The sequence below is a fragment of the Heliangelus exortis genome, chromosome 29 (assembly GCF_036169615.1).
Source record: "Heliangelus exortis chromosome 29, bHelExo1.hap1, whole genome shotgun sequence".
Taxonomy (NCBI): Eukaryota; Metazoa; Chordata; class Aves; order Apodiformes; family Trochilidae; genus Heliangelus; species Heliangelus exortis.
The window spans coordinates 2,315,729-2,340,810 of NC_092450.1; the positions used below are offsets into that span (position 1 = coordinate 2,315,729).

General features: G+C 51.7%; 2 protein-coding genes across 23 annotated transcripts in view; one reads left to right on the forward strand and one right to left on the reverse strand.

Annotated features, from left to right (window-relative positions):
- MAPT (microtubule associated protein tau) overlaps positions 1 to 15,153 on the forward strand; it is a 50,471-nt gene extending 35,318 nt beyond the window's left edge. For 4 of the 21 annotated variants that reach the window (XM_071728552.1, XM_071728564.1, XM_071728555.1 and 1 more), the window contains 9 exons: positions 935 to 1,105; positions 2,977 to 3,103; positions 3,533 to 3,583; positions 3,958 to 4,226; positions 7,601 to 7,693; positions 7,842 to 7,934; positions 11,365 to 11,446; positions 11,982 to 12,094; positions 14,913 to 15,153. In XM_071728552.1, the coding sequence (XP_071584653.1) occupies positions 935 to 1,105; positions 2,977 to 3,103; positions 3,533 to 3,583; positions 3,958 to 4,226; positions 7,601 to 7,693; positions 7,842 to 7,934; positions 11,365 to 11,446; positions 11,982 to 12,094; positions 14,913 to 15,128 (1,215 nt within the window). In that variant the 3' untranslated portion in view covers positions 15,129 to 15,153. Of the gene's footprint in view, positions 1 to 934; positions 1,106 to 2,976; positions 3,104 to 3,532; positions 3,584 to 3,957; positions 4,227 to 7,600; positions 7,694 to 7,782; positions 7,935 to 10,958; positions 10,998 to 11,364; positions 11,447 to 11,981; positions 12,095 to 12,820; positions 12,930 to 14,019; positions 14,176 to 14,912 lie in introns of those variants that run through there. The other 17 variants (XM_071728559.1, XM_071728565.1, XR_011722872.1 and 14 more) reach the window with 16 other exon arrangements.
- A 4,513-nt stretch (positions 15,154 to 19,666) lies between these two features.
- Positions 19,667 to 25,082, reverse strand: part of KANSL1 (KAT8 regulatory NSL complex subunit 1) — an 83,886-nt gene continuing 78,470 nt past the window's right edge. For both annotated transcript variants that reach the window (XM_071728547.1, XM_071728545.1), the window contains 2 exons: positions 22,999 to 23,245; positions 19,667 to 21,962 (listed from right to left, as the gene is read on the reverse strand). In XM_071728547.1, coding sequence (XP_071584648.1) covers positions 21,657 to 21,962; positions 22,999 to 23,245 — 553 coding nt within the window. In that variant the 3' untranslated portion in view covers positions 19,667 to 21,656. The remainder of the gene's footprint in view (positions 21,963 to 22,998; positions 23,246 to 25,082) is intronic.

Sequence of the window (25,082 nt, forward strand, 5' to 3'; positions counted from 1 at the left end):
AGGGGAAGGAACCTAAATCTGTGCTCAGAGAGAAATCAGTTTCTCAGCAGCTGGCTGGCTTTGCTGGGGCAAACTGGTGTGAAAGCCAGCTGTGTTGGTTTGTACTGGGGACAGTCACCACAGCAGTGAAAAAGAGCAAGACAAGTAATAAAAAAATTAAATAATTCAGGCCTTGCAGATGCTGTCCTCTGTGTAACAGCTTAATAATGGGGACATTCCAAGTGGATAACCAGTGGGTACATTCCAGAAGTTTCAAGTCATCTGTCACAGGGTTAATTTGGAGGTTTGGTTCAGCTGGTCATCAGCCTGCCTGGTGCCTGGGTGAGCTCATGGACAGTTTAGCAGGTGAAGCATTACAGATGAAGAACAGAATTCTGTTAATTCTGTTTCAAACAATGGGGGATTGTGTCTTTCTTCAGGGAGGGGGTTTGGCAGGATTGGATCAGGCTGGGCACTCACCAGGATGCCAAGAAGTTGTCCAGATAAAAGCCATCACCCCATTATTGATCCAACAGGCACGACAGGGCAGAGAGACCTGGGAGGGGTCATCTGCATCTCCCCAAAATGCTGCCACTGGGTGTTCTGCAGTGTCTTTGCTAGCAGAGCACATACAGCTTGGGGGGAGGGGGAAAGGGTAAAAAGTTCACCATTCAGATGGTCAAAAATGCCACTGGTGTGGAGGGCATTGGCAAGGGCAGTGACACTGTCCCCAGGAAGGGGTTTGGGAGGGCCAGAGCTGGGAAATCCCACGCTTGCTGCAGCCACGGAACCCCAGGCAGTGAGAACCCCTTGGCAGAGGAGTGTCCCAACCATCCCCTGTCCCCCCCCCATATTGCACCTTCAAATCCCCTCGAATGTTGGCAACTCCCTTTTTGTTTCCCTCCCCTACTGATTTTTGTTTTGTTCCCATTTTATTTTGTTTCCATGTTTTAAGAAATCCTCACCTTCCACTGCCAAACCCCCAGGCATCGCTAGACCCTCCATCCCCCCCCAACGAAACTCCTCCTCTAGCACAGCACCCTCCAGCCCTGCTTCCACCTCTAAACGAGTTTCTTCTGGCACACCCCGACCTGCCAGTACAGGAACCCAAGAAAAAAAAGCCAAGGTAAGGAAATGGGTTTTAAAAAAAGCAAAGCTGCCTTTGGGTGATCCCTTAAGGCATTCCTGAGAGGTCTGGCAGTGCCTGGTTGGGTGGGATCTGCTTCCCCTTCCAGTGGGCATGAGCAGATTTGGCCTCAGCTTTGGTGTTTGAAGGAGCTGAGTCCATCTCAGCAGCACCTGACCCCCTGGCTCTGCATTACAGCAAGAATTTCCCTGCTGCAGGGTGTTCTTTTTGTCCCCCTGAGGCATTTCCAGGTCCCTTTCTGCTCCGCTCTCCTTTGCAGCTCTGTGCTGGGTTTTGTGGCTTCACGGGCTGTAAACAGCAGATGGATTTGAGATGTGCCAGAGCCAGCTCTGCCAGGTGCTCCAGGGAGAGGAGGAAATGCACACACATCCCTGGTTTCTTCTGCCATGGACAAAGTAGCCTGGAATTTCCCTTTGTGGGGTTTAACCAGACAAATAACCCCGTGGTGAGGGGAAAAGAGAGAGCAAGAGGTTGCAGGTGGTGGGGACACAGCTTTACTGGGATCACCATGGCTCTTGGAAGCTGTCAGTTTGGGATTTGTCTCTTGGGATGTTTTTCCTGAGCTTTTGTACACACACCAGCATGAGAAAACAATAGTTTTGGGGAGATTTTGGGTTTTTTTTTCTGCTGGATCAGAAAACAAATCCAAGAGCTCACTGCTCTTTGCACACCAGTACAGGCAGTAGAGTAGTACAGGGGAGGGGAAAGGAGGTGTTTGGAGTCCAGCTCTCTGCTCCCAAAGGGAGCCTCTGGTCTAGGCAATGGATTTATTTATCTTCTGTACAAAAATTTTAGCAGGACAAGGAAAAAAAAAAAAAAAAAAAATGAAATTTAGATAAGTTGGACATGCCTTGTAACCAAGGCTGAGTGTGTGGTCAGTAATGTAGCAGAAGCTTAGAGGTGATGTGGGACAGGGTGATGGGAGTTGGGGTGTGAACAGGAGAAAAAAAGGGGGAAAAAAAAAGGAAGAATAAACAAAAACAGGAAGGAAAAAAAAACCAAACCAGGAAAAAAAAAAAAAAAGGATGAAATTTAGAGAATTTTCTAACCAAGGCTGAGTGTGTGGTCACAAATATAGCAGCAGCTTAGAGGTGATGTGGGACAGGATGATGGGAGTTGGGGTGTGAACAGGAGAAAAAAAGGAAAAAAAAAAAAAAGGAAGAAAAAAGGAAAACAGGAAGAAAAAAAACGGAAATAAAACCCACACCAGGAAGAAAATAAAGGGTAAAATGTAGAGAATTTTTAACCAAAGCTGAGTGTGTGGTCAGTAATGTAGCAGAAGCTTAGAGGTGATGTGGGACAGTGTGATGGGAGTTGGGGTGTGAACAGGAGAAAAAAAGGAAAAAAAAAAAAAAAGGAAGAAAAACCAAAAACAGGAAGAAAAAAGAAAAAAAAAAACCAGGAAAAAAGGATAAAATTTAGAGAATTTTCTAACCAAGGTTGAGTGTGTGGTCACAAATATAGCAGAAGCTTAGAGGTGATGTGGGACAGTGTGATGGGAGTTGGGGTGTGAACAGGAGAAAAAAAGGAGAAAAGGAAAGGAAAAAAAAGGAAAAAAAAAAAAAAAAAAGAAGAAAAACCAAAAACAGGAAGAAGAAAAAGAAAAAAAAACCAGGAAAAAAGGATAAAATTTAGAGAATTTTCTAACCAAGGCTGAGTGTGTGGTCAGTAACACAGCAGAAGCCTCGATGCCAGGAGTCAGGGTGTCCCCCTCCATTCGGGCATCCCCATGGGAGCTCCCGTGGGCTGTCAGGGAGCAGGAGGGTCCTGTGTGGCTCTGATCCATGAGGAGTGGTAGCCCATCCCTGGATGGATCCCAGGCCATCATCCCTTTCCCTTTGCATCCCCAGGGCCAGGAGATGAGAGGGGGGACGAAGGCGGCCACGGCGCGGGCTGCGGGCGGGCAGAGGAATTCCACCAATGCCACACGTATCCCAGCAAAGACCCCCACAGCCCCCAAAACACCTCCCAGCTCTGGTAAGTGATGGCAGGAGCACCATCCCCAACCCCCTTCCCCTGGTGGCTCTGATTCTAAAAGCTTTGTCTGCTCTGTTCCTCTTGCTGTTGGGTTGTAGGAGAGGGCAGTTCTTTGGAGATTTCCTCCAATTTGGAAGGTTTAGGCAGCTCTGGTTTAATTTTTTTTTTTTAATCCCTCTCTTCCTCTTCTCTTGGCAATATTTCACAAAGACCAGGGGCAGGAGGATCAATTCTACAATTGCAGAAATGGAGATCAAGCCCATTGTTCTCAAAGAAGAAAACCCCAGAAAGCATTGTGAATTTTCATTAAAACGGTGCATTTCACTGAACACGTGTATTTTTCAGACTTAACCAGAGCTGTATAAAACCTTAAATCTATTAATTTTCCAGCTTTATTGTCTTTAAGCATCTTTCTCCTTCATTAAACAGGCAGAAAGGAGCAGAAAAAACCCCCTCCTGCAGCAGCAAAGTCGGAGAAAGGTGATGTTTAAGGCTTTTCTTCTCTTATCCCATTTCATTCCAGACAGGGAACAGTTCTAAGCTGCCTTATTTAATCCCCTCAAATAATTTTGCAAAAACCCTTCCACATTTCCTCATAGAAGAGTGGGTTTGCTTGAATCTCTGTAATTTCTCATGCATATTCATTACATGGGGAGCCTTACCAAAAAATCCAGAACCTTCCTCCTGAGATAAGAGGAAATCCCCACTTCAATCACAGTAGAAGGGAGCACATCCCATTTTCCCAGGAGGAGGAAACGGGGTCCTGGGATGGGACAGATCCCCCCCAGCCATGCAGAGGAGGAACACACAGGTGGCTTCTCCTCCCCTCACCTCCCTCTGTCTGCAAACTCCAGGTGAGCAGCCCAAGTCTGGTGGTGACAGAAGTGGTTACAGCAGTCCTGGCTCCCCTGGGACCCCGGGCAGCCGTTCCCGCACTCCTTCTCTGCCCACCCCACCAGCCAGGGAGCCCAAGAAGGTGGCAGTGGTTCGTACACCACCCAAATCTCCTGCCTCTGCCAAGACCAGGATCCAACCCTCTGCTGCACCCATGCCTGACCTGAAAAATGTCAAGTCGAAAATTGGCTCCACTGAAAACCTGAAACACCAGCCCGGAGGTGGAAAGGTAAATGGGGGACTCTTCTTCTGTCTGTCTGGGGGGGCAGTGGGTGCTTGATGCTTCATCTGGGGAAATCAGTTCCCTCCCTGCATCAGCAGCTGGGAATAGGGCAGTGGGCGGCCCTGTTTCAGCTCATCTCCAGCCTGGTGCTGATTTTAGGGCTTTTTGGGTTGATGGTGTTGGGTACTTGTCCTGCAATTGCTTCCCTGCCTTAGTGCCAGGGATCAGCAGCTGGAAATAGAGCAGTGGGCAGCCCTCTTCCAGCTCATCTCCAGCCTGGTGCTGATTTTGGGGCTTTTTGGGTTGATGGAGTTTTTTGGGTTGATGGGAGTTTTTTGGGTTGATGGAGTTTTTTAGGTTGATGGAGTTTTTCAGGTTGATGGGACTTTTTGGGTTGATGGAAGCTTTTTGGGATGATGGGCTTGCTTGTCCTGCAATTGCTTCCCTGCCTTAGTGCCAGGGATCAGCAGCTGGAAATAGAGCAGTGGGCAGCCCTCTTCCAGCTCATCTCCAGCCTGATGCTGATTTTGGGGCTTTTTGGGTTGATGGAATTTTTTGGGTTGATGGAAGTTTTTTGGGTTGATGGAGTTTTTTAGGTTGATGGAGTTTTTGGGCTGATGGGAGCTTTTTGGGTTGATGGGAGCTTTTTGGGTTGATGGAGTTTTTGGGCTGATGGGAGCTTTTTGGGTTGATGGGGGTTTTGGGTTGATGGAGTTTTTTAGGTTGATGGAGCTTTTTGGGTTGATGGAAGCTTTTTGGGTTGATGGGGCTTTTTGGGTTGATGGGGCTTTTTGGGTTGATGGGAGCTTTTTGGGTTGATGGGAGCTTTTTGGGTTGATGAAGCTTTTTGGGTTGATGGAGCTTTTTGGGATGATGGGCTTGCTTGTCCTGCAATTGCTTCCCTGCCTTAGTGCCAGGGATCAGCAGCTGGAAATAGAGCAGTGGGCAGCCCTGTTTCAGCTCATCTCCAGCCTGATGTTGATTTTGGAGCTTTTTGGGCTGATAGGGTTGGGTATTTGTCCTGAAATTGCTTCCCTGGCTTAGTGTGCAGTACAGGTGTCCTGCAGAGAGCTGGGGATGTGGCTGTTGTGGGGTGGGATGTCAGTGCCTGGCCTGACTGCCAAGGGCCTGACATTCCCTCCTGGCATCCCCCAGGGAGAGCAAAGTGTGACCTCAAGAGCTGCAGGGTCAGGGGTGTTGTGGTTTTGAATCCTCTCCTGTGTGATTTGGGGCAGTCCCTTCAGCTGCCAGGGATCTCCTCCTCCCCAGGAGGGTCCCAGTTTTTCAGAACATTGTGATTTTTGGGTCTTCATTCTCTTGCTGAGGTTTTGGGTTGTGTTCTGTGCTCAGGTGCTGTCTTGCCTACATGATGTGATGTGCCCAGAGCTGGTGGCACTCTTGTCCCTCCAACCACTTTTCAGTCCCAGAGAGGCTGTTCCAGGAGCAGCAAAGTGAACTCTGTGCCTGGGAACAAGGGTTTTGTGTGGGATTTGGCAAGAGGAGAGTTTGGGTGAGGGCTTGGTGGGAGCTGATTCCTCTCTGCAGCCCCAGGAGCAGCAGTGTGTGGTTACACAGCTCCAGCTGGGGTGCTGTGGGTGCTCAGCACCCACCCCAGCCTCTCTGTGGCCAGATCCTGAGCTTTTAATCAAATCCTCCTTGTTGCTTGGGTGGAGACTTCCAAGCACCTGATTTCCTCTCACTGCTGTGACTCAAACATCTGGAGCACAATGTGTTTGTCCTTGCCTGCCCTGGAAGGGGGGGAAAAAGTTGCCTTGCAGCCCTTGGTGCCTTCCCCAAAGTGCAGCACATCCCATTTTCATTTTCTCCAGGGATTCTGGTGCTTTGGGATGACTTTGGCGTGGGGGAAGGCTTTGAGGTCTCCCTTCTTCCCCACCTGAAATAGCAACGTGCTTTTCCACTTCCTTATGGCTTTGGATCACATTTTAGGGTGGCTCTGCTCAGCAACATGTTGTTTATTGTCACTGAAAGAGTAAAACCAGCTGAATTTGGGGCACTTCATTGCTTTTTGCAGGGGGGAATGGCTGGCTGCTCTGTTTTGGGGATTTTGCAGGACACGGGGCTGCTCTTGGCAGGAGGGGCTGGTGGCAATGAGTTTGATTTTTAGGGTGACTTTTTTTTTTTTTTTTTCCTTTTTTTTTTTTTTTTTGGGTGGCACTTTTGCTTTTGTTGGATCACCAAGTGCTGCTGTGGCAAAGCCTGGTTCTAGCAGAACTGGGTCCTGGTTTGCAGGATGAGTGGATGTGGACTTGGGAAGTGGTGCTGGAGGTGACTGTCAGCCTGGGGGCTGCAGAGCAAGGGGGGGTGAGGAGCTGGAACTCTCCTGGCAGCAGCAAGACAGGGACATGCTGAAATGTCACCCAAGGACACTGCTGTGTCTCTTTCCTGCTCATGAGGCTTTGTCCTGAGGGTGCCTGCTGGTTTTTGCCTGGATTTCCCTCTGGTTTATACTGGGATAGGTTGTGAATCCATTCCAGTGCACGCAGGAGAAGGGAGGGGGGGCAGGGACTGACTTCATCTTTTTGTCTTTGTCTCTCTGCCCTTAGAAAAGCCAAACAGGGGAAAACAAAGCCTAAAAAGCAAGAACTTCATTATTTAACCCCAAAATGTGTGTGTGAGGGGAGAGGGCAGGCAGGGCTGGAGGGGGAAGTTAGCAGGGTGTGTGCTTCCCCCTGGGCACTGAGCCATTTCCACCTCTCCCACTCGAGATGGAGTCAGGAACGCAGCAGAAAGTTGCCTCGGGGTGGGGGGGTGTGTGGGGGGGTTGCTCTGTGCTGCCCTTTTTCATCATCTCTCCAGGAATTAAGCAAACTGCAGGCAGGGAACTGCAGCCCTGGCAGGGAACGGCAGCCCTGGCAGCCTTTGCTTTTTCTTCTTGTAACTGTAGAGGGAGTTGGAGCCCTGCACAAGTGCTCCCTGTCCCAGACTCAGCTCCTGCCCTGCTCAGCTGCACCCCTGGGCTCAGTTTGCTGGAGATTTGAGGCCCTGTGTGTTTGTCCCAGAGAAGGGAGATGCTGCCTGGCATGGGAGCTGGGGCTCAGCAGGCAGTTTTCTCTCAGCTCCATCCTTCCTCTGCACAAGCTCACTGGTGCCTTCCAGTGAAAGAGAAAGGGGTGAGCTGACCTTTTTCTGGCCTGGAAACCAGGGCTGCCTTGCCAGCCAGATGTATCCAACCTCTGGCTAGAACCTCCCTGCCTCCAGCTTCAGTTCCCAACCCCTGAGCAGACAAATCTCTCCAGCAAGCCAGAGATTTTCCTTTTCTCTTGGCCCTGGAAGGCAGGTGCCTGGTGTTAGTGATATAAGTCATGGTCAAGCTGCCAATGGTCAATGTTGTTTTTCACACTCTTTTCTGGCTACCAAAGGTGCAGATAATTAATAAGAAGCTGGACTTTAGCAGCGTTCAATCCAGGTGTGGCTCAAAGGATAATATCAAACACATCCCAGGAGGAGGCAGTGTGAGTACCTTCACACTTTCAATGCACTATAATGGTTCTTATTAATAAGTGGCATGTTGTATACACTAAACTGCCAATGCTATCTGCAGAGCCCCTGCCATCAGATAGCAATTGGTGACGTGCAATGACTCTTTTCTGGCTACCAAAGGTGCAGATAATTAATCAGAAGCTGGACTTTAGCAACGTTCAATCCAGGTGTGGCTCAAAGGATAATATCAAACACATCCCAGGAGGAGGCAGTGTGAGTACCTTCACACTTTGAATGCACTGTAAATAATCCTGAGTAGTAGTGGCATGTTGTACCCACTAAACCTCCAATGCTATCTGCAGCCACCCTGCTGCCAGATAGTGATTGGTGACGTGCTGTCATGTAACCCCATTAACCCCAAAGACATAATTAGATAAACCCTAACGAGTCCTGTACATGCCTGACATGGACAGAACTAACTGACCCACCTAGAACCCATGTCTGGATCAAACCACCCTCTTCACCCAAAGGTTTTACACCACCTGGAAGGATGAAAGCCTCACTGTCTGCAGGGCTGGGGGCCTCTAGCAGACAGTGATGCAGCTGCTGGTGCAGTAGATGGATAGATTTATGAGCAAACACTGTCCTTGTTGCTTAATTTACTGCTAAATTGCACATGACTCTGCACAACATGTGAAAACACAGCTTCCTGCCCATTCCCATCAGGCAAGTATGATCCATGCAAATGTTAAGCTTCTCCTTGCTAATGAGTGTGTCTGGCAGTGCACGTGGAGGCTGAGCTTCAAGGGATACTGAATCAATTGATTCATACCTGGCCATTTCCAACCATTCCCAGATAAACAGCCAGACTCAGCTTTCAGTTACTGTGCCAGAAACCTGGAGAAACTCCACAGAGGTTGCTGGGTTTACACCTCTCTCTCTGGAAACAAGATTTTGGGTCCAGGAAAGAGGATGGACTGAGGAAGGAGCATCACTGAGACCCCAAGCAGTGTGACCCCAAGTCTGGGGTTGCCTGGTCTGTGGCCATCTGAGGAAGCTACCTGGTACCTCTCAGATGTCCCCAATGGATTTTCTTTGTGCTGTTTTTGATCTCTGTGGATGCCCTCCCTGAGAAACTCAGAGGGTTTGGCACGTGAGCATTGGGACTGAACTGGGTTTGCAGCCTCCATCTTAAATTTGATGTCATTCTGCATTTATCTAAGGGGTCAGAGCAGCTGCTTGGCAGAGGTCAGGCCTCTGGAACAGGTTCCATGCCTGTTCTGCTCTTTTCTTACCCCAGGACCTGGATCCCTGGTGTGTGGTGGTGAACCAGTGGTTACACCAGGAGTCAGTGTTTCTCAGGAATCATCTGTGCTGTGGTGGCAGCACTGGGTGCTGAGCTCCCCCTCCTCCCCACTCAGCTCACACCATGGGCAAAGCCCTTGGCAGCTGCAGGGGCTTAAGAATGATTTGGAATTTTTGGCTGGAGGTTCTCATCCCTCCACAGGCTCTGGTCCTGGTTTGGAAGTGGTGTTGAGCACTGAGAGGGGAAGCAGCAGCAGAAGCAGCTTCACCCTGGAAGCAAAGCCCCTGTCCTTGGGACTCCCCTGAGAGAGAGAGAAGAGCAAACAAGGGACCAGGAGATGAGCTCCATGGTCCTGGGGGCAATGGTTCCCTGCCCAAGCACTGCTGCTTCAGGAGGAATGAGCTGCAGGATCCTGGGGTCAGGAGCTTTTTGGGGTTTAAACCAGTGGTGGGTGCTCTGACAAAGCATTGGGTGCTGATGCTGAGAGGTGGGTGGCATCCCCAGGTCTCTGGCACTGGTTTCCCAGGCAGGCAATTCTCTGCCCCTTTTGCATTCCTTGCTAAAATAAAAGAAGAGCCTTCTCTGCTCCCCAGCAGGAGGGGAAGGGTTAATGGAGTCCTGTCTTTTTTTTTTTAAAAAAAAAAAAAAAAAAAAAAAAAAAAGGGAACTGGAATGAGAGCAGAAAGTGTTTCAGCTGCTGATTGATTCCCCCTCTGGAAATGGGAGGTCTTTCAGTCCCAGGTTCCAGTGGTGCCTGAATTGCTCACAGGGCCCTTTGGGGTCATGGCTGGGATTAGAAAATCCCCAGCTCTGTCTTTTGGGGTTCTGTTTCCTGCTTTCCAACTCAATTGAGCTCTCCTCCTGCCCAGTGCATTAAACGTCTGATCTTTTCCCAATGCTGTCTCCATGTCCTGTGTCTGCAATGTGCTCCCAGACCCTGAGGCTGCTTTTCTCCCCTCTCCTTCTCCCCACTTTGTCAAATGTGCCTTTTTTTGGTCTGTCTGAGCGTGGGAGACAAGTGGCTTGTGCAGAGGGGACTGATGGCACTGAGTCTCTGTTCCTTTCCCCTTTTCCTGCCTGAATGATGGGGAGGGGATGTTTCTCAGTGCAGTTTCACAGCCCAGCACCTCCCTCTCAGGGTGATGGGGCCAGGATGATGCAGGATGCCTCAACACAAGCTGCTCAGCTGGATGGAGAGCAGTGACCAAAGCAAATCCCTTGTGCTGCTTTTCAGCCACCTTGGGCTGGGGGACTCAGCTCCTCTGCAAAGGTCCCTGTGGTGCTGGGAGCAGCACATCCCTTCCATGGTGACAAAACCAGAGAGCAGCATGTGCTGCTCCCCCTGAAATCCAGGCTGCTCCTGAGAGCCAGACACTTCCCAGTGAGCAGGAACCAACCCTCCAGGTGCTGCTGAGCTCCTGCTCAGCCCCACCAACTACAGCAAAAGTGCTTCACACACAGGGCTGGGGCCAAACCCAGAGGCCAAGGTCACTTCTGGGGGTGTGGGGATGTTTTCTGACCCCTTGTCTCCTGCTGCAGCTGGTGTGTGTGTGCTGTGGTTTTGCAGCTGTCTGATGGTCCCAGGCCTCTCCAGTCCTTGGTGTTTTCCAGTGTGGTGTTGAACTGCTAACACCTTAACCTTCCCTCTGTGTGCATCTCGTGTCACCCAGGAGGCCCCTGGGGCCATGCTTGGAATGGGGTGGAATATGTGGAATTGCTGGAGCTTGTGTTGAAGGATGGCAAATGAATGAAAAAAAAAAAACCCACCAAAAACCAAAGCATAATCCCATGAAACACTGTTGTGGTTGGATTTACTAGAATTGCCATTTTAATTTATATTATGTGAACTCCTACCAGATATTTAGATTTTTTTTTTTTTTTTTTTTTTTAAAAACCAAACTTATTTCCATTACAGCATTTTTTTCAGAAATGCATATTTTTGGTCACTCTTTTAAAAGTTCTGTGCACATTGATCATTTCTGTTCTTTCAGTTTTTGTGGACATAAGCTTTATGTTTTACACCAGAAAAGGTATTTATTTTTTACATTTTCTCTCTGGTATATCTCCTCCTTTTGGATGATGTGTATGCAAATCTTAATTAATTACCACTCCACTTTCTCTCTCACTTAAAGCACTTTAAAATTGCCTCTACTTCCCCCCTCTTGTTGGAGAGGTGATCTTGTGCATGCTGACATGTTAAGAGGCTACTGCACACGGGCATTAATGATCTCCCATTTCTGATGACAGTTTCTTGTGCATTATTATTAATCTTACTGGGGTTTGAGCTGTCCTTTCCCTTCAATCCAGATCAGGTGCTGGTGTGTGTTGTGCCTCCCCCTCCCCAGGCTCCCTGCACTGACAAGAAACTCACTGTTTTTTCCTTTCTCCTATGGACAGGTTCAAATTGTTTACAAGCCAGTTGACCTGAGCCATGTGACATCCAAATGTGGTTCCCTGGGCAACATCCATCACAAACCAGGTACCTTTTTTGGCACCTTGGGAGCTCCCAGACTGCCTCGTGGGGTGGGGGGACATCTGGAGAAGGGGAGAGGGTTTGAGGGAGTGAGGGGCACTGGAACAGTGAGCAGAGAGCAGCAGGGTTGAGCCCTGGGGTGCTGGATGCTATTCCCAGCTCCATCCTTCCAGACCCTCTCCAAACCACCCCCCCAGGGGAGGGATGTGGTCTGTGGACAACACCTTGCTGTTCATGGGAAGGATTTAGGAATAAATAGGATGAAGTGCTGGTTCCCCCACTGGGAATAACCTGCCCTTGGCTCTACAAACATCAGGATGTCTGTCAGCTCCACATAAAGCTTTGGAAAGCTTTTTCCTACTTTGGAAAGTCTGCTTCCCACTTGCCCTGGCTCCTGGGTTGCCCAGATGAGTGCAGGAATCCTGCTGCCATTTTCCTGGTTGTGGTTGAGCAAGCAGCTCAAACCTCAAGCTCTTTCTCTCCAGCTTGCCCTGGTTGGCACAGAAACTGATCCCACCCACTTGTGCTCTTCTTTTTCCAGGTGGTGGTCAGGTGGAGGTGAAATCTGAGAAACTGGACTTCAAAGATAAGGTGCAGTCAAAAATTGGGTCCTTAGATAACATCAGCCACGTCCCTGGAGGAGGAAATAAAAAGGTAAAGGGGCACTGGGTCAGGAGCAGTGTTGTTCTGCTGCAAGGGACTGGGCAAGCATGGGAGCAAAGAGGATTTAGAGAAGCTCCTGCTCATCTTCAGCCCCTCCACATCTTCCCCCACCAAGCAGCACTTCTTCCCCAACACTGGAAATAATTCCCTGCCCCTGTTCTGGCACGGGGTGGGCTCTGCACACTCCTGCTTCAGAAGACAAGGAGCTCCTGCCCAGGACTGAGCTGCTCAGCCCCTGCCCACACCCCCTCCTCATCCTGGAGGGGATTTGCTGGACACAGCCATGGCAGAGCTGTGAGGATGGCAGATTCTGTCCTCTTCCTGGCCACCTGAATGAGTGGGAAATGTCAGGGGGATCCTCACCTGTGCTTTTCTCTGTGAAATTTGTGCAGAAAGGAGTTTGTGGCTCCAGTCTCCCCATTAAGAGGTGCCCCCAGCACCAGCTTCTTTTCAGCTCTGCCTTGCCAATTACTCCCAGCAGTGGCAGCTCAGGGAGCTGCAGAGGTGTTGGTTCCCTGATGAAAGTGGAGCATTAGAGGCTTAGCTTTATTTAGAAAAGGTGACTTTGCAGCAGTCACTTCAGAAGAAAGCTGATCTCTTCTCACTTCAAGTCCCTCTCCCAGCTGAGACTGACCAAGGACACTGTGCAGGGGTGCTCTGTGTTAGAGGGGACTGAAATGCAAAGACAAAAGTTAATCAGGTGAATACTGAACCCAGGGTGAGCTGATCCTGCCTGGGGGCTTTGATGGTGACTTCAGAGTATGTCTGAGCTAAATAAAACACATCTGTGACCTCTCTTTGAGGACAGGCAGGTGCCTTGCAGGAGGTAAGCACAGAGGTGAAGCTGCAGCCTGGTGACACACTTGGCTGAATTTTCTGGGGGGGGGGAAAAAAAACCCCACAAAAAACGTTTTTATTTATCTTGCTGTGTTTTTCAAACACTTCTTTTCTCCTCGGTGGGAAGGGAAGGTTCTGTTTCAGCTCCTGTGTTTTGGCTCTTTGTTCTTGGCCACGTTTTCTCTGTGCACCTCCCAGCTCCTCATCTCCCAGCACTGCTGGCCCTGGCCTCTGCCTGAGGGACTGCTTGACTTCCTTACCCTTCTCTCACTGCTGCTACGCATCAGACTGCCCTGGGCTCCACTTTTTGATGATCACAGTGCTGATTCTTTCACATCCTGGCACCTTCACTTGGCCACAGTTTGAAGAACTCACCCTTTGGAGAGGACATTTTATTTGCAAGGTGTGACACAGCAGTGGCATCACCCCCTTCAGCCTCCCTGCGTGGCACTTGCCCACACTCTGCCTAAACCCACACCTGGAGGAGGATGTCAGTGTAACCTGAGTTCAGAAAATGCCTCAGGTTTGTTTCCCTTGCCCATCCCATCCCCACTTTGGCACCAGGGACCATCCTCAGGCAGTGCTGTCCCTAGGTGGGACACCCTCTTTGCAGGGAGGGGACAGGACAGGGCTGAGTCCCTCCAGATAGAGCAGTTCTGCTGCTCCTTCCCAGCCTTGCCCATGGCCCCACTCTCCTCCTTGACACAAAAGATCCAAATTTGGACACACACTCCACAACTTTCCAGGCTGAACACTGATTCCTGTGCCACTCTGCTCTTGGCTTTCCCATGAGGAATCCTGCTCTGCCAAGCTACCTGTGCCAGCACCTTCACTGCCTGGGGAAAGCTTTCCTCCTTGTTTCCAGAGGCAGCCACTCTTCTTCCTATGAGCCAGCAAATGGCCCTGTTTTCCAGATCTTTTTCTGCCCCATTTTCTACTTCTTGTCTTTATTTTTTTATTTTTTGCCTTTTTCCTTCTGGTTGACATTTAGTGGATCTTGGGTTTGTATTTTTTTTTCTTTTTTTTTTTTATTGCTGATGCGTTTTTTTGCACCCCTGGGTGGGTTTCTTCACCTGTAGAGAGAGAAAGGCAAGGAAGACAAGAACTGTCCCCAGGCTGCTCAGACCTCAAACCCAGACCCTGCTGGGCTCCAGTCCCTGGTTCTGGAGCCACCCACCCCCCCGGAGAGCCAGCTCCCAGCCTTGCACTTGGCTGGGGAGGGCACCAGTAAGTAGCAAACCCCCTCCACTTCACCCCCACCTCCCTGCTCCTCACCAGGAGAGGGGTTTGGCTCCTGGGAGCAGCATTTTGGGCTGGTGCAGGGGCAGCTTCACTCAGATATGGGGATCCCACCCCCTCTCTCAGTCTGAGTGGGGGGCAGCTCAGGTGGTGCTGAGTCCTCTGCCTGGGACCCACCATCATCTGGGTGCTTGGGGAGGATTGGGGAGCATCCTGAGTGCTCCATCCCCTCCAGTTGTGTCCATTCCTTGGAAGAGATGTGCCTGAGGGCCATCAGGCCAATGAACTATAAATATAATATATATATATATATGTTTACCCCTATAAATATCTGAGGGGTGGGATGAGGCCCAGGAACAGGAGGTTTAAGCTGGGACATAGGAAATTCCACCTCAACAAGAGGAGAAACTTCTTGATTGTGAGGCTGAGGCCCAGGTTGCCCAGGGAGCTTTTGGAGTCTCCTTCCCAACCCCCCCTGGATGTGTTCCTGGGGGTCCTGCCCTGGCTGATCCTGCTCTGCCAAGGGGTGGAGGGGGGGGGGGTCGGACTGGATGATCTCCAGAGATCCCTTCCAACCCTGTTCCTGTGACCAAACAGAGCTTTCCTCCAGCAGCAGCAACCCACTGGCTGGTTCTGCAGGTAAAACACCACCTCTGCAAGTGCTCTACATTCCTCTCACCCCTCCCCCCTCCCTCTTTGTCCTTTTTTTTTTTTTTTTTTTGTCTCCTCCCAGATTGAGACCCACAAGCTGACTTTCCGTGAGAACGCCAAAGCCAAGACCGACCACGGCGCCGAAATCGTCTACAAATCCCCCACCATCTCTGGAGACGCCTCCCCACGCCGCCTTAGCAACGTCTCCTCCTCTGGCAGCATCAACATGGTGGACTCCCCCCAGCTGGCCACGCTAGCCGACGAGGTGTCTGCTTCTCTGGCCAAGCAGGGCTTGTGATGGGGGCAGGGCAGGCGAGGAGAAAGGAGATGAAAGGAGAGAAAAAAAAAAAAAAAAAAACGGAAAAAAAAAAAACCGACGAAAAAACAAACAAACAAACAAAAAAAAAAGAATAATCTGGCCTTCTTCCTCTGTTCCTTTTACAGCTGCTTTTCCCCACCCTCCCCATCCCCTAACTGGTTAATGATTTAACCTGCTTTTACTGTTCATTCAGCTCTAGCTCCAGGACTTCAAAAATCAGTGACACTATGAGGTACCAAACCTCCTCTCCCCCTGCTCCTCGGAGCGCACAGCCCGGCCCCTGCTCCCTCCCCTCTTTCCCCTGCTCCCTCCCCTCTTTCCCCTGCTCCCTCCCCTCTCCCCCTGCTCCTTCCCCTCTCCCTCTGCTCCCTCCCCTCTCCCTCTGCTCCTTCCCCTCTTTCCCCTGCTCCTTCCCCTCTTTCCCCTGCTCCTTCCCCTCTCCCCCTTCTCCTTCCCCTCTCCCCCTTCTCCTTCCCCTCTCCCCCTGCTCCTTCCCCTCTCCCTCTGCTCCTTCCCCTCTTTCCCCTGCTCCCTCCCCTCTCCCCCTTGTCCTTCCCCTCTTTCCCCTGCTCCTTCCCCTCTTTCCCCTGCTCCTTCCCCTCTCCCCCTGCTCCTTCCCCTCTCCCCCTGCTCCTTCCCCTCTCCCCCTGCTCCCTCCCCTCTCCCCCTGCCCCCTCCTTCACTCTCCCAGCCCTGCCAGGGGTCCCCAGGGCCCCGGGGAAGTGGGGAGGGGGCAGGCACAGCTGAGCCCAGCACCCCAGAGGGCAGCAGGAAGGTGATGGGTGCTCCTTCCCCCGAGGCTGGAGAGGCAGTGGGTGCTGCAGCCAGGGACTGCAGGGAGGTGCCCTCTCCCTTCCTGCCTTAAATTTTGCCGATTTGGATAAAACGTTTTTGTTATTTTTAACCTCTGAAAGACGAGATGTGTATGAAGATAACTGCCAGGTACCTCCCCCCTCCCTCCCCCCCAACCCTGCTCTCAGCTCCGGCAGCTGGAGAACCATCCAGGTCCAGGCTGGGGGGTCCCACTGCTGAGGGGACCCCCGGGGGGGACCCTTCCCCTCTCCGTGGCTGTGCTGGAACCGCTGAGTGGATGAGTAGAGGCTTTTCCCTTTTCCTTTGGCAGCCCCTCGTGTCGTAGAGTAGATTTGTCTGTATATGCTTGGACCGTGCCAGGGTGATTGTTTTCATAAATGAGCATGTGTTAAAAAAAAAAAAAAAAAAAAGTAAAAAAAAAAAAAAGAAAAATATAATAATAATAATAATTTAATAATGCTGTAAGTAGTTTTCAGCTGCCCCCACACCAGCTCGGCCCCTGCCTGGTGAGGAGGGGCTGAGGTTGTGCCCAGACCTGGTGCTGCATGTCTGCTGGGGGGGGCAACAGAGCCCCTGCCCTGCTCCCTGGGGAGGGCCTTGGGCTGGGGGGGGGGGGCTGCAGCAGAGCCCCTGCCCTTTGGGGAGACCCTGGGGGGCTGCAGCAGACCCCTTGCTCCTTGGGGAGAGTTGAGGGGGCTGCCTTGGAGCCCCTGCCCTTTGGGGAGAGCTGGGGGGGCTGCAGCAGAGCCCCTGCTTCTTGGGGAGAGCCAGGGGGGCTGCCTTGGAACCCCTGCTACTTGGGGAGATTTTTGGGGGGCTGCAGCAGAGCCCCTGCCCTTTGGGGAGACCCAGGGGGGCTGCAGCAGAGCCCCTGCTTCTTGGGGAGAGCCAGGGGGGCTGCCTTGGAGCCCCTGCCCTTTGGGGAGAGCTGGGGGGGCTGCAGCAGAGCCTCTGCTCCTTGGGGAGATTTTGGGGGGGCTGCAGCAGAGCTCCTGCCCCTTGGGGAGACCCAGGGAGAGGGGGCTGCAGCAGAGCCCCTGCTTCTTGGGGAGAGCCAGGGGGGCTGCCTTGGAGCCCCTGCTCCTTGGGGGAAATTTTTGGGGGGCTGTAGCAGAGCCCCTGCCCGCTGGGGGGGCTGCCTTGGGGCTTCTCAGTTCTCTGCCCCCCCAGGGCCCGGGGGGGTTGTTCTGAGGGGCAGTCCCAGCTCCAGGGCTGGGGTGGCTCCTGGGTTTGGGTGCAGCTCGGTAACATCTTTGAGTTGTGTTTTGGTTTGGTTTTGGGTTTGTTTGGTTTTTTTTTTTTTGTTTTTTTTGGGTTTTTTCTCCCCCTGCAAGGTCAGCTGAGCATGGTGGCAGCTCCGTGGCTCCGTGGGCAGTGGTAGGAAACACCCAGCAGGACACGAGTGGGAGGAGTGTAGCTGGGGGGGTGTGTGGGGTGCTGGATGCTCCCCAGTTCCTGTCCTATTTTGGGGGGGGAGGTGGGGGGGCACCTGGCACTTGATCCCCCTCTCCCCAGAGCACATTCCTGGGTTGGGTTTGCAGTGAGTTGGCCCTCACAGCACCTCCTAACCCAGTCCCCCAACCAAACCCCCCCTCCCCAGCACCACACGGGGAGAAGCCCTGCTCCTTGAGTTCTTTTTTGCTGCTTTTGGTCCTGGGGACACCCAGGGGGTGTTTTGGGGGGGGGGGGGTCAGGGCCGTGCTGCACCCACCTGCCCCTTACTCTACAACCAAAGAGGCTGAGATGCCACCCGTGCACACCCCCCCCAAACCAAGAGACATCAGACCCTGCACCCCCAGCCCTGTGCTGCAAGGAAAGGGGCTGAAACTGGTCTGACTGGGCCTCAAACTGGTCTGACTGGGCCAGCCAGGGGGTGGGGGGTCTCTACTCGCTGTCCTTGGGATGGAGGCAGAGCAGGAGCTTCCTCCCAGACCCCACTCCCATCCTTCCAGGAGCTGATGGGACCCCCACCATCCTCATCCTCAGCACAGGGGAGGTTGGTTGTGTCTGGGGTGGGAGTTGGGAGGGGGCTGGGGGAGGGGGGGGGGGGGGGGGTGTCCAACCCTTTTTTCTGCAGCCCCAGGAGCTGCTTTACTGCTGGGGAGAGGCTGATCCAGCACCAAGAGGTCCAGGGAGGGGCTGGGGCTGAGGTGCTGCTCTCAAGCTGTGTCCCACTGTCCCCATCCCGTGGAGGACCCGCTCTGGGACTTTTGTCCTTTGTAACCCCCCCCCTCACCCCCCCCCAAGCCCCTTCCTCCCATTAACCCATTTTGGCTTCAGGACAGGGGGGGAGCTGAGCTTCCCCATCCCCTCTCTGCAGCTCCCAAGGATGTCCCCATCCAGGTGACATCCCCCTGCCCCTCCTGAGCCCACCCCCACCCCCAGCTGTCCCCCTAAAAAGAGTGGGGGGGCTGCCAGGGGAAAGGGGGGGGGAGGGTGTCCCAGGACAGCCCTTGTCACCCACTGCTGTCCCAGCCACGTCCCCAACCCCAGGCCTGAGCACAGCCCATGGGCTTTTCCTTGACTCCACACACATCTTGGGCTGAAAAAAAATAAATAAATTAAAAAAAAAAATAAAGGGGTTGATTTAAAACAAACAAAAGGTGTTTTCTACATTCGGGGAAAAAAATTAAAATAAAAAGGGGTTAAAAGTGGCATTGATTTAAAAAAAAAAAAAAGGTGTTTTCTACATTCAGAAAAAAAATTAAAAAAAAAAGGGGTTAAAACCGGTGTTGATTTAAAATAAACAACCAAAAGGTGTTTTCTACATTTGGAAAAAAAAAAATAATAAAATGAAATAAAATAAAATAAAATGAGATGAAGTGTCAGAGGTGGTGCTGGCAGCCCCAGTGCCCTGGAGGGGAGGGGAGGGCAGGTTTGATCTCAGTGTATCCTCATTTCTAGCTTAGCTTCTGTCTGTGCTGTCCATGGTGTATCGTGAACAACTGGGTTCCACTGGTGCCGTAAAAGTGAATTTGGAAATAAAAATCCTTACTACAACAAACGGGCCCTTTTTTACCTGGAATTTGGGGGGGGGAGGGAGCTGGGATCGGGTGAAACCCCAACACCCCCAACCCTTTGCTCCACACCTTCCCCAGGCTTCAGAGTAGAGTATTAAATAATAATAATAATTTTTTTTTTCCAGCTGCTGCTGCTTTGCACCTTGGATTTCCCCCCCCCCTCATTAATTAATTATAACAAACCCCTCCATGCCCAGGTTGCCCCCTCCTCATCACCTGGCACCTTCCTGCTTCCCACCCACTCAGGTAACAAAAAAAAAAAATATATAAATTCTCCTAGGAAATAAAAGAGCACCCAAGGAAGCCCCCCCTGTGCCCCCCTCCTTCATTTTCCACAGAAAATCCCCCCCCCCCCCAAGGAGGGCAATGGGCAGAGGTGCCCCTGGCAGCAACACTTTTACCCCCCCCCAAAAAAAAAATAAAATATCCAGTGAACCCCTCACCCTCCTCCATCCCCAACCCGGGTCCTGCAGAAACCCCCCCCTGACAAAATCTGCTGAGAAATAACCTCAGAAAGGGGAAAAAAAAGAAAAAAAAAAAAAGAAAAAAGACCCGATTGAAAGGTTGGGTGGGAGGGAAGCAGCAGCTCTGCCCCTTTCCCCTGCTCAGGGTTCACAAACTGCAGTTCCATGGAATATTCTGTTTTAATTTTTTTTTTTTTTTTTTAATCCTTTTTTTTCCAGGTTTTTTTTTTTTTAATTTTTTTATTTTTATTTTTTTTTTTTTTTATAAGCACATTTGTGCTTTGCCAACAGAATCAAGACATTAACAAAGATCAGCTTCTCGGAAGAAAAGCATTTCTATATAACAAGGACATTACACAGCTCAAAGCAGGAAAAGAAAATATTTACAAAATACAAGGTGGTTTTGTTGGGTTTTTTTTTTTGTGTTTTTTTTTTTGTGTGTGGGTTTTTTATTTTTTTTATAATGCTAAAAGGGTTATTCAGAATTTTCAACCTTATAAATAGAAAAGCACTTATGCAGAGGGATATGGTAGCGTTGTGGGATTTTTTTTTTTTTTGTTTTCTTTTTTTTTTTTTAAAGAAACGATGACAAATCTTTCAAACTAGAACAGAACCAAAAAAAAAAAAAAAACAAACATTAGATAATGTTGAAAATTGTGAAAACCCCAACCATTAAGCAGTTTAGCTACTATTTCTTTACGATTACAAAATGGAAAAAAAAAAAAAAATTATGTCCGTTGTGGGTTGGTTTTTTTTTTCTTTTTTTTTTTTTTTTTTCTTTTTTTTTTTTTTTTGTGGGTTTTTTTGTGTTATTTTTTTTTTTTCTTTTTTTTTTTTTTTTTTTGATGTGATTATACATAAGACAGGCACAATGCTAGCAACAGGACAGGGACCGATAGCCACACCGTGGGGATCAGAAAGCGTTAAGGATGGGAACGGTGTGCGGGATCCTGGAGTCACTGCGGGTGCGGGAGGGACCGGGCGGGACCGGGAGGAGGAGCCGGGGGAGGGGATGGGATTGGGGGGGGGGGGAGGGTGGAAAGGGGAGGGGAAGGGGGGGGTTGGACCAACAGCGAACTCGGGTTGAAAATAAAATAACCTGTGAGGAGGTGGCACATGGGACCCACGGGAAACGAACCAGAACCGCCCCCGGTTCTGGGACCGCGGGTGGGAGTGGAGCGAAGCAGCAGTGAGGGAGCTCCAACCCCCCCCCCCTTCCCCTCCCAACCCCCCTGAGACCCCCCCCACACCTCCCCCCCTTCCCCTTCTCCTTTCCCCTTTGCTGAGCCCAAACCCAGAGCTGCCCCTTCCCCAGCCCTGAGGAGGGTGAGGGGCTGCAGGGTCCCAGCTCCAGCCCCCCCCCCCCCCTGCTCCCCATCATCCCAGGGGGTTTCCTTAGGGATTTCTGCTCCAAGCATCCAACCACACCTGGTTTGGGATTCTCCCCCCCATCCCTGCACCTTCAGCCCAGCAGAAACCCCCCCTGAGGGGCTCCCAAAATCCCCTCCTGCCCTGGAGGGGGATTCTGCTCCTTCCCTCTCCCACCTCCTGCCAGGGGAGGAGGAGAAGGAGGAGGGGGCAGGGGGGAGATGGGGGGGCTCAGAGTCCCCCATCCCCACCCTTGGGATACCTGGAACTCCAACCTAGAGGAGAAAAGGGCAGGAGGGTGAAGTGCAGGGTGGGTTCTCTGCAGGGAAGGTTGCAATCCCAAGACATCACTTTTTCACCACTAATTTCACTCCACTAAAACCTTTCAGGGAGGGGAGGGGGTAATGGGTTAAGAGAAAAGAACACCCTTTTGCTTGAGAAAAAAAACTATCCCCAAAGTCTGCTAGTCAGCTAAATCCTGTGCTCTAGTTTTATACAGCTAAGAAGGGAAGGGAGGAAAGAGGGGAAGGGTGGAGGGGGGGTCTGGTGGGCTGCTCCCCTCCCGAGGCTTCAACTCCACTGGGAGGAATCTGGGGGCTCTCATTCGTGTGACAAGGAAACATGGAGAAAGAAAAAAAAAAAAAAAGAAAGAAAGAAAAAAAAAAAGGAAAAAAAAAAAAAAAAAAGAAAACAAAAAAAAACAGTTTCTAAACTCCTTAAATTCACTAAAAACTGTGAAAATTCCCGGCAGGATGTTTGAATATCAAACGCAGATTTTGGAAGCTTTAATGCCAAGAGTTAGTTCTGTGTGTTGGTTTTTGCTCAGGTCTTCCCGGATGTCTCTATCTGTGCGCTGGCCGCTGAACTGCTGCGGAGGAAGAGGAGGAGGAGGAGGAGGAGGAAGAGGAGGAAGAGGAGGAGCAGGAGGAGGAGGAGGAGGAGGAAGAGGAGGGGGTGGCCAGGGGGGTTCGGCTCTTGAGGCTGCCCAGGTTGGGGGAAGCAGAAGTGCCATCGCTCTCCCGGGATTTGCTGCCCGAGGTGCGGCGGGTGCAGCGCGACAACCGCTCCTGGGGGTCGGATTGGTCCTCGCACTCTGTCCTGGGGTCGTAGGAGAGAGGGAAGGTTCGGCGCTCCCAGGGCTGCACAGCCTGAAGGGGAGAGAGAGCAAGCTATGGAAAACCCTCTGGAAAAGCTTTGGCTGCTCCCTCCCTCTCCGTGGCTGACTCGATTTTTTCCCCTCGCTGCTTTAGGGAGGACACGGCAGCCCCCGAACCTCCCCCCAAACCTCCCCCCGAGCTGCTGGAGCTCTCCCCAGCCCAGCTTTGGGAAGGATTCTGCCCTGCAGGGTTCCAAGCTGCCTCCCCCCAACCAGGAGGAGAGAAAAGCCAGGTCTGAACTGCAGCTTTCCCATCAATCCCCCCCCGAGGCAGCACTCGGGACCCTTCCCGCCAGGATCAGAACCAGAGGGCAATGTCCCCAAGGGGAAGCAGCACCCACCTGCTCAGCCAGGCACCCACCTATTGATCCAGGCACCCACCTATTGATCCAGGCACCCACCTATTGATCATCCAGGCACCCACCTATTGATCCAGGCACCCACCTATTGATCATCCAGACACCCACCTATTGATCCAGGCACCCACCTATTGATCATTCAGGCACCCACCTCCTCATCCAGGCACCCACCTATTGATCATCCAGGCACCCACCTCCTCATCCAGGCACCCACCTACTCATCCAGGCACCCACCTATTGATCCAGGCACCCACCTACTCATCCAGGCACCCACTTACTGCTCATCCAGGCACTTACCTGCTGATCCAGGCACCCACCTATTGATCCAGGCACCCATTTTCTCACCCAGGCACCCACCTGCTCATCCAGGCACCCACCTATTGATCCAGGCACCCACCTACTGATCATCCAGGCACCCATTTGCTCATCCAGGCACCCACCTACTCATCCAGGCACCCACCTATTGATTCAGGCACCCACCTATTGATCATCGAGGCACCCACCTATTGATCATCCAGCCACTCACCTGCTCATCCAGGCACCCACTTACTCATCCAGGCACCCACCTACTCATCCAGGCACCCATTTTCTCACCCAGGCACCCACCTACTGATCACCCAGGCACCCACCTACTCATCCAGGCACCCATTTTCTCACCCAGGCACCCACCTGCTCATCCAGGCCAGCCTCGGGTGTGGAGCACCGGGTGTCCTCACTGGACAGGAGCCTCATGGAGTCCCGGGAGAGAGGGGTGAGGGGTGCTGAGAGCAGTTCTGGGCTGATGGGGCTGCGCGGTGAGTGGGTGTGGGACAGCTCTGGGTGGGAGTGGCAGTTTCCCACCTCAGGGGATGCGGGTTGGGGGGTGGAGGGGTTCCCCAGCTGGGGGGTCGTCCGTCCGTCTGTCGATCTGTAAGACCTTGGGGAACAAAAAGAAAAGTTTTGAGAGCCTGGCTGCAGCCCCAGCTGAGCTCCCACCCACCCCTGAATCCCTCAGGAGCAGCCCCAGGATGCTGGGTGAAGGCAGCAGGATTCTGGCACACACAGGCAGGGAATGCCACAGCCCTGAGCTCCTCCAGGCTCCTCTCTGTCCCTTCTCCACTCTTTTGGGACAACCCCAACACTGCTCTCCTGAGGTTCTGGGTCCCACACACCTCCTGTGCTGGGAGCCCTGCACGGATACCACGATGGGAAAAGCCATTCTATGAAATCTGACACTTGGAAACTGGGGTTTTCCAAGTGTTTTGCCACACCAGGCAGCTCAGGAACCAAGTGCAGGGAATCAGTAATGATGGAAATGCAGCGAGTTGGGGGTAGGAGGAGCACAGCAAAGCCCCAGGACTTCAGAAGACTTAAGAAAGTTTCAGCACCTACACAGATTTCCAGATGAAACACCCAAACCCCAACTGGAGTCTCCACACCTCTGTGCAGCTCTTCAGGAACTGCACTGGCACTCAGGCACTGGATCAGATTCCAAACTCTACGTTGGCCCAAGTGTTCCTCAGAACACACAAACCCAGCCCCAAGTAGCCTGAGGAACAAGCTCCACCTGCAGGAAGCCCCCCAGAGCCAATGTGCTGAGTCAAGATGCAATTTAGGAAAAAAAACCCAAACAGTTCTGTTATGCACAGGAGGCAGGAAGACAAGAAGATGCTCAAGAGATCTGCTGGAGCAGATGACAAAGAGAAGGACATTTCAGGGAGAGGGAGGGGTTTGTCCCCAGTGTTTGCTGCTTATCCCTGGCTCAGCTTTCTCCACAGGCAAGGAGCAAGGAGCAAGGATCACAGCAACCAAGCCCTGAGGGATCCCAGCCAGGGACTCACATCCCCAGCTCTCCCTGCTGGGACCAGCTCTGGAGGCATCTCCATCCTTGGAATGCTCATGAGCCATGGCTAAGCTGGACCAGAGATCTCTGGAAATCCTTTCCCAACCAGCATCCCTATGAGATGAAGTCTGCCTGCACCTCCCAGGACCTCAGTCCAACATCCTTCACCAAAATCCTTACAAGAGGGTCTTGAGAGAAAAAAAAGTTCTGGTGAAAGGTGATCAGATGGGAGAAACTGGCTGAAAAAGTTTGCAAACCAGCAGCAGGAAAGCAGCAGCAGCACAAATGGAGTTTGTCAAACCCCACCCTTGCATTTCCAGAGTTGCTGCAGGTACAGCCTGGCAGGATGGTGCACACCTGATGGGGCTGAACTGAAACTACAACCAGACAGACAATGGGGCAGAGCTTTGCCTGGAGCTGCAGTTCAGGTTTCTGCCCAAGAGCAGCAGAGTGGTTCAAAACCAAAGAAAGCACCAGAAATGAAATGGGGAAGAGTGAATCTCTTCTTCCCTGGGTTTAGGAGGAGATTCCCATCTGGACTCTGCAGAAAGGGAAGGGAGTGGTCGGAGGAAGGGAAGCACAGGCACAAAACTGAGCAGGGAAATGGCTCTGCTGGAGCAACCAAGCAGAGATGTGAAAGCCTGATCCCTGGTCCTGTGTGAAGATGTCCTGAAGCTCAGCCCTCCTTTCTCCAGACTCCTGAGCTGCCACAGCAGCTTCCACTCTCCTACAGCACCAGAAGTGTTTGATTCAACAGCATCCAAACAGGTGGTGCAAGAGGGGGTTGCCCACAACCCCCCTGGTGTGTAACCTCACCCTGACCCAAGCAGAACACACCCCATGGGCTCCTCCAGCTGCTCTTGTGAGTGCTGACCAAATTTTCCAAAACCAACACGAGCTTGGAACCTTTTTTATGGATCAGACAATCTAA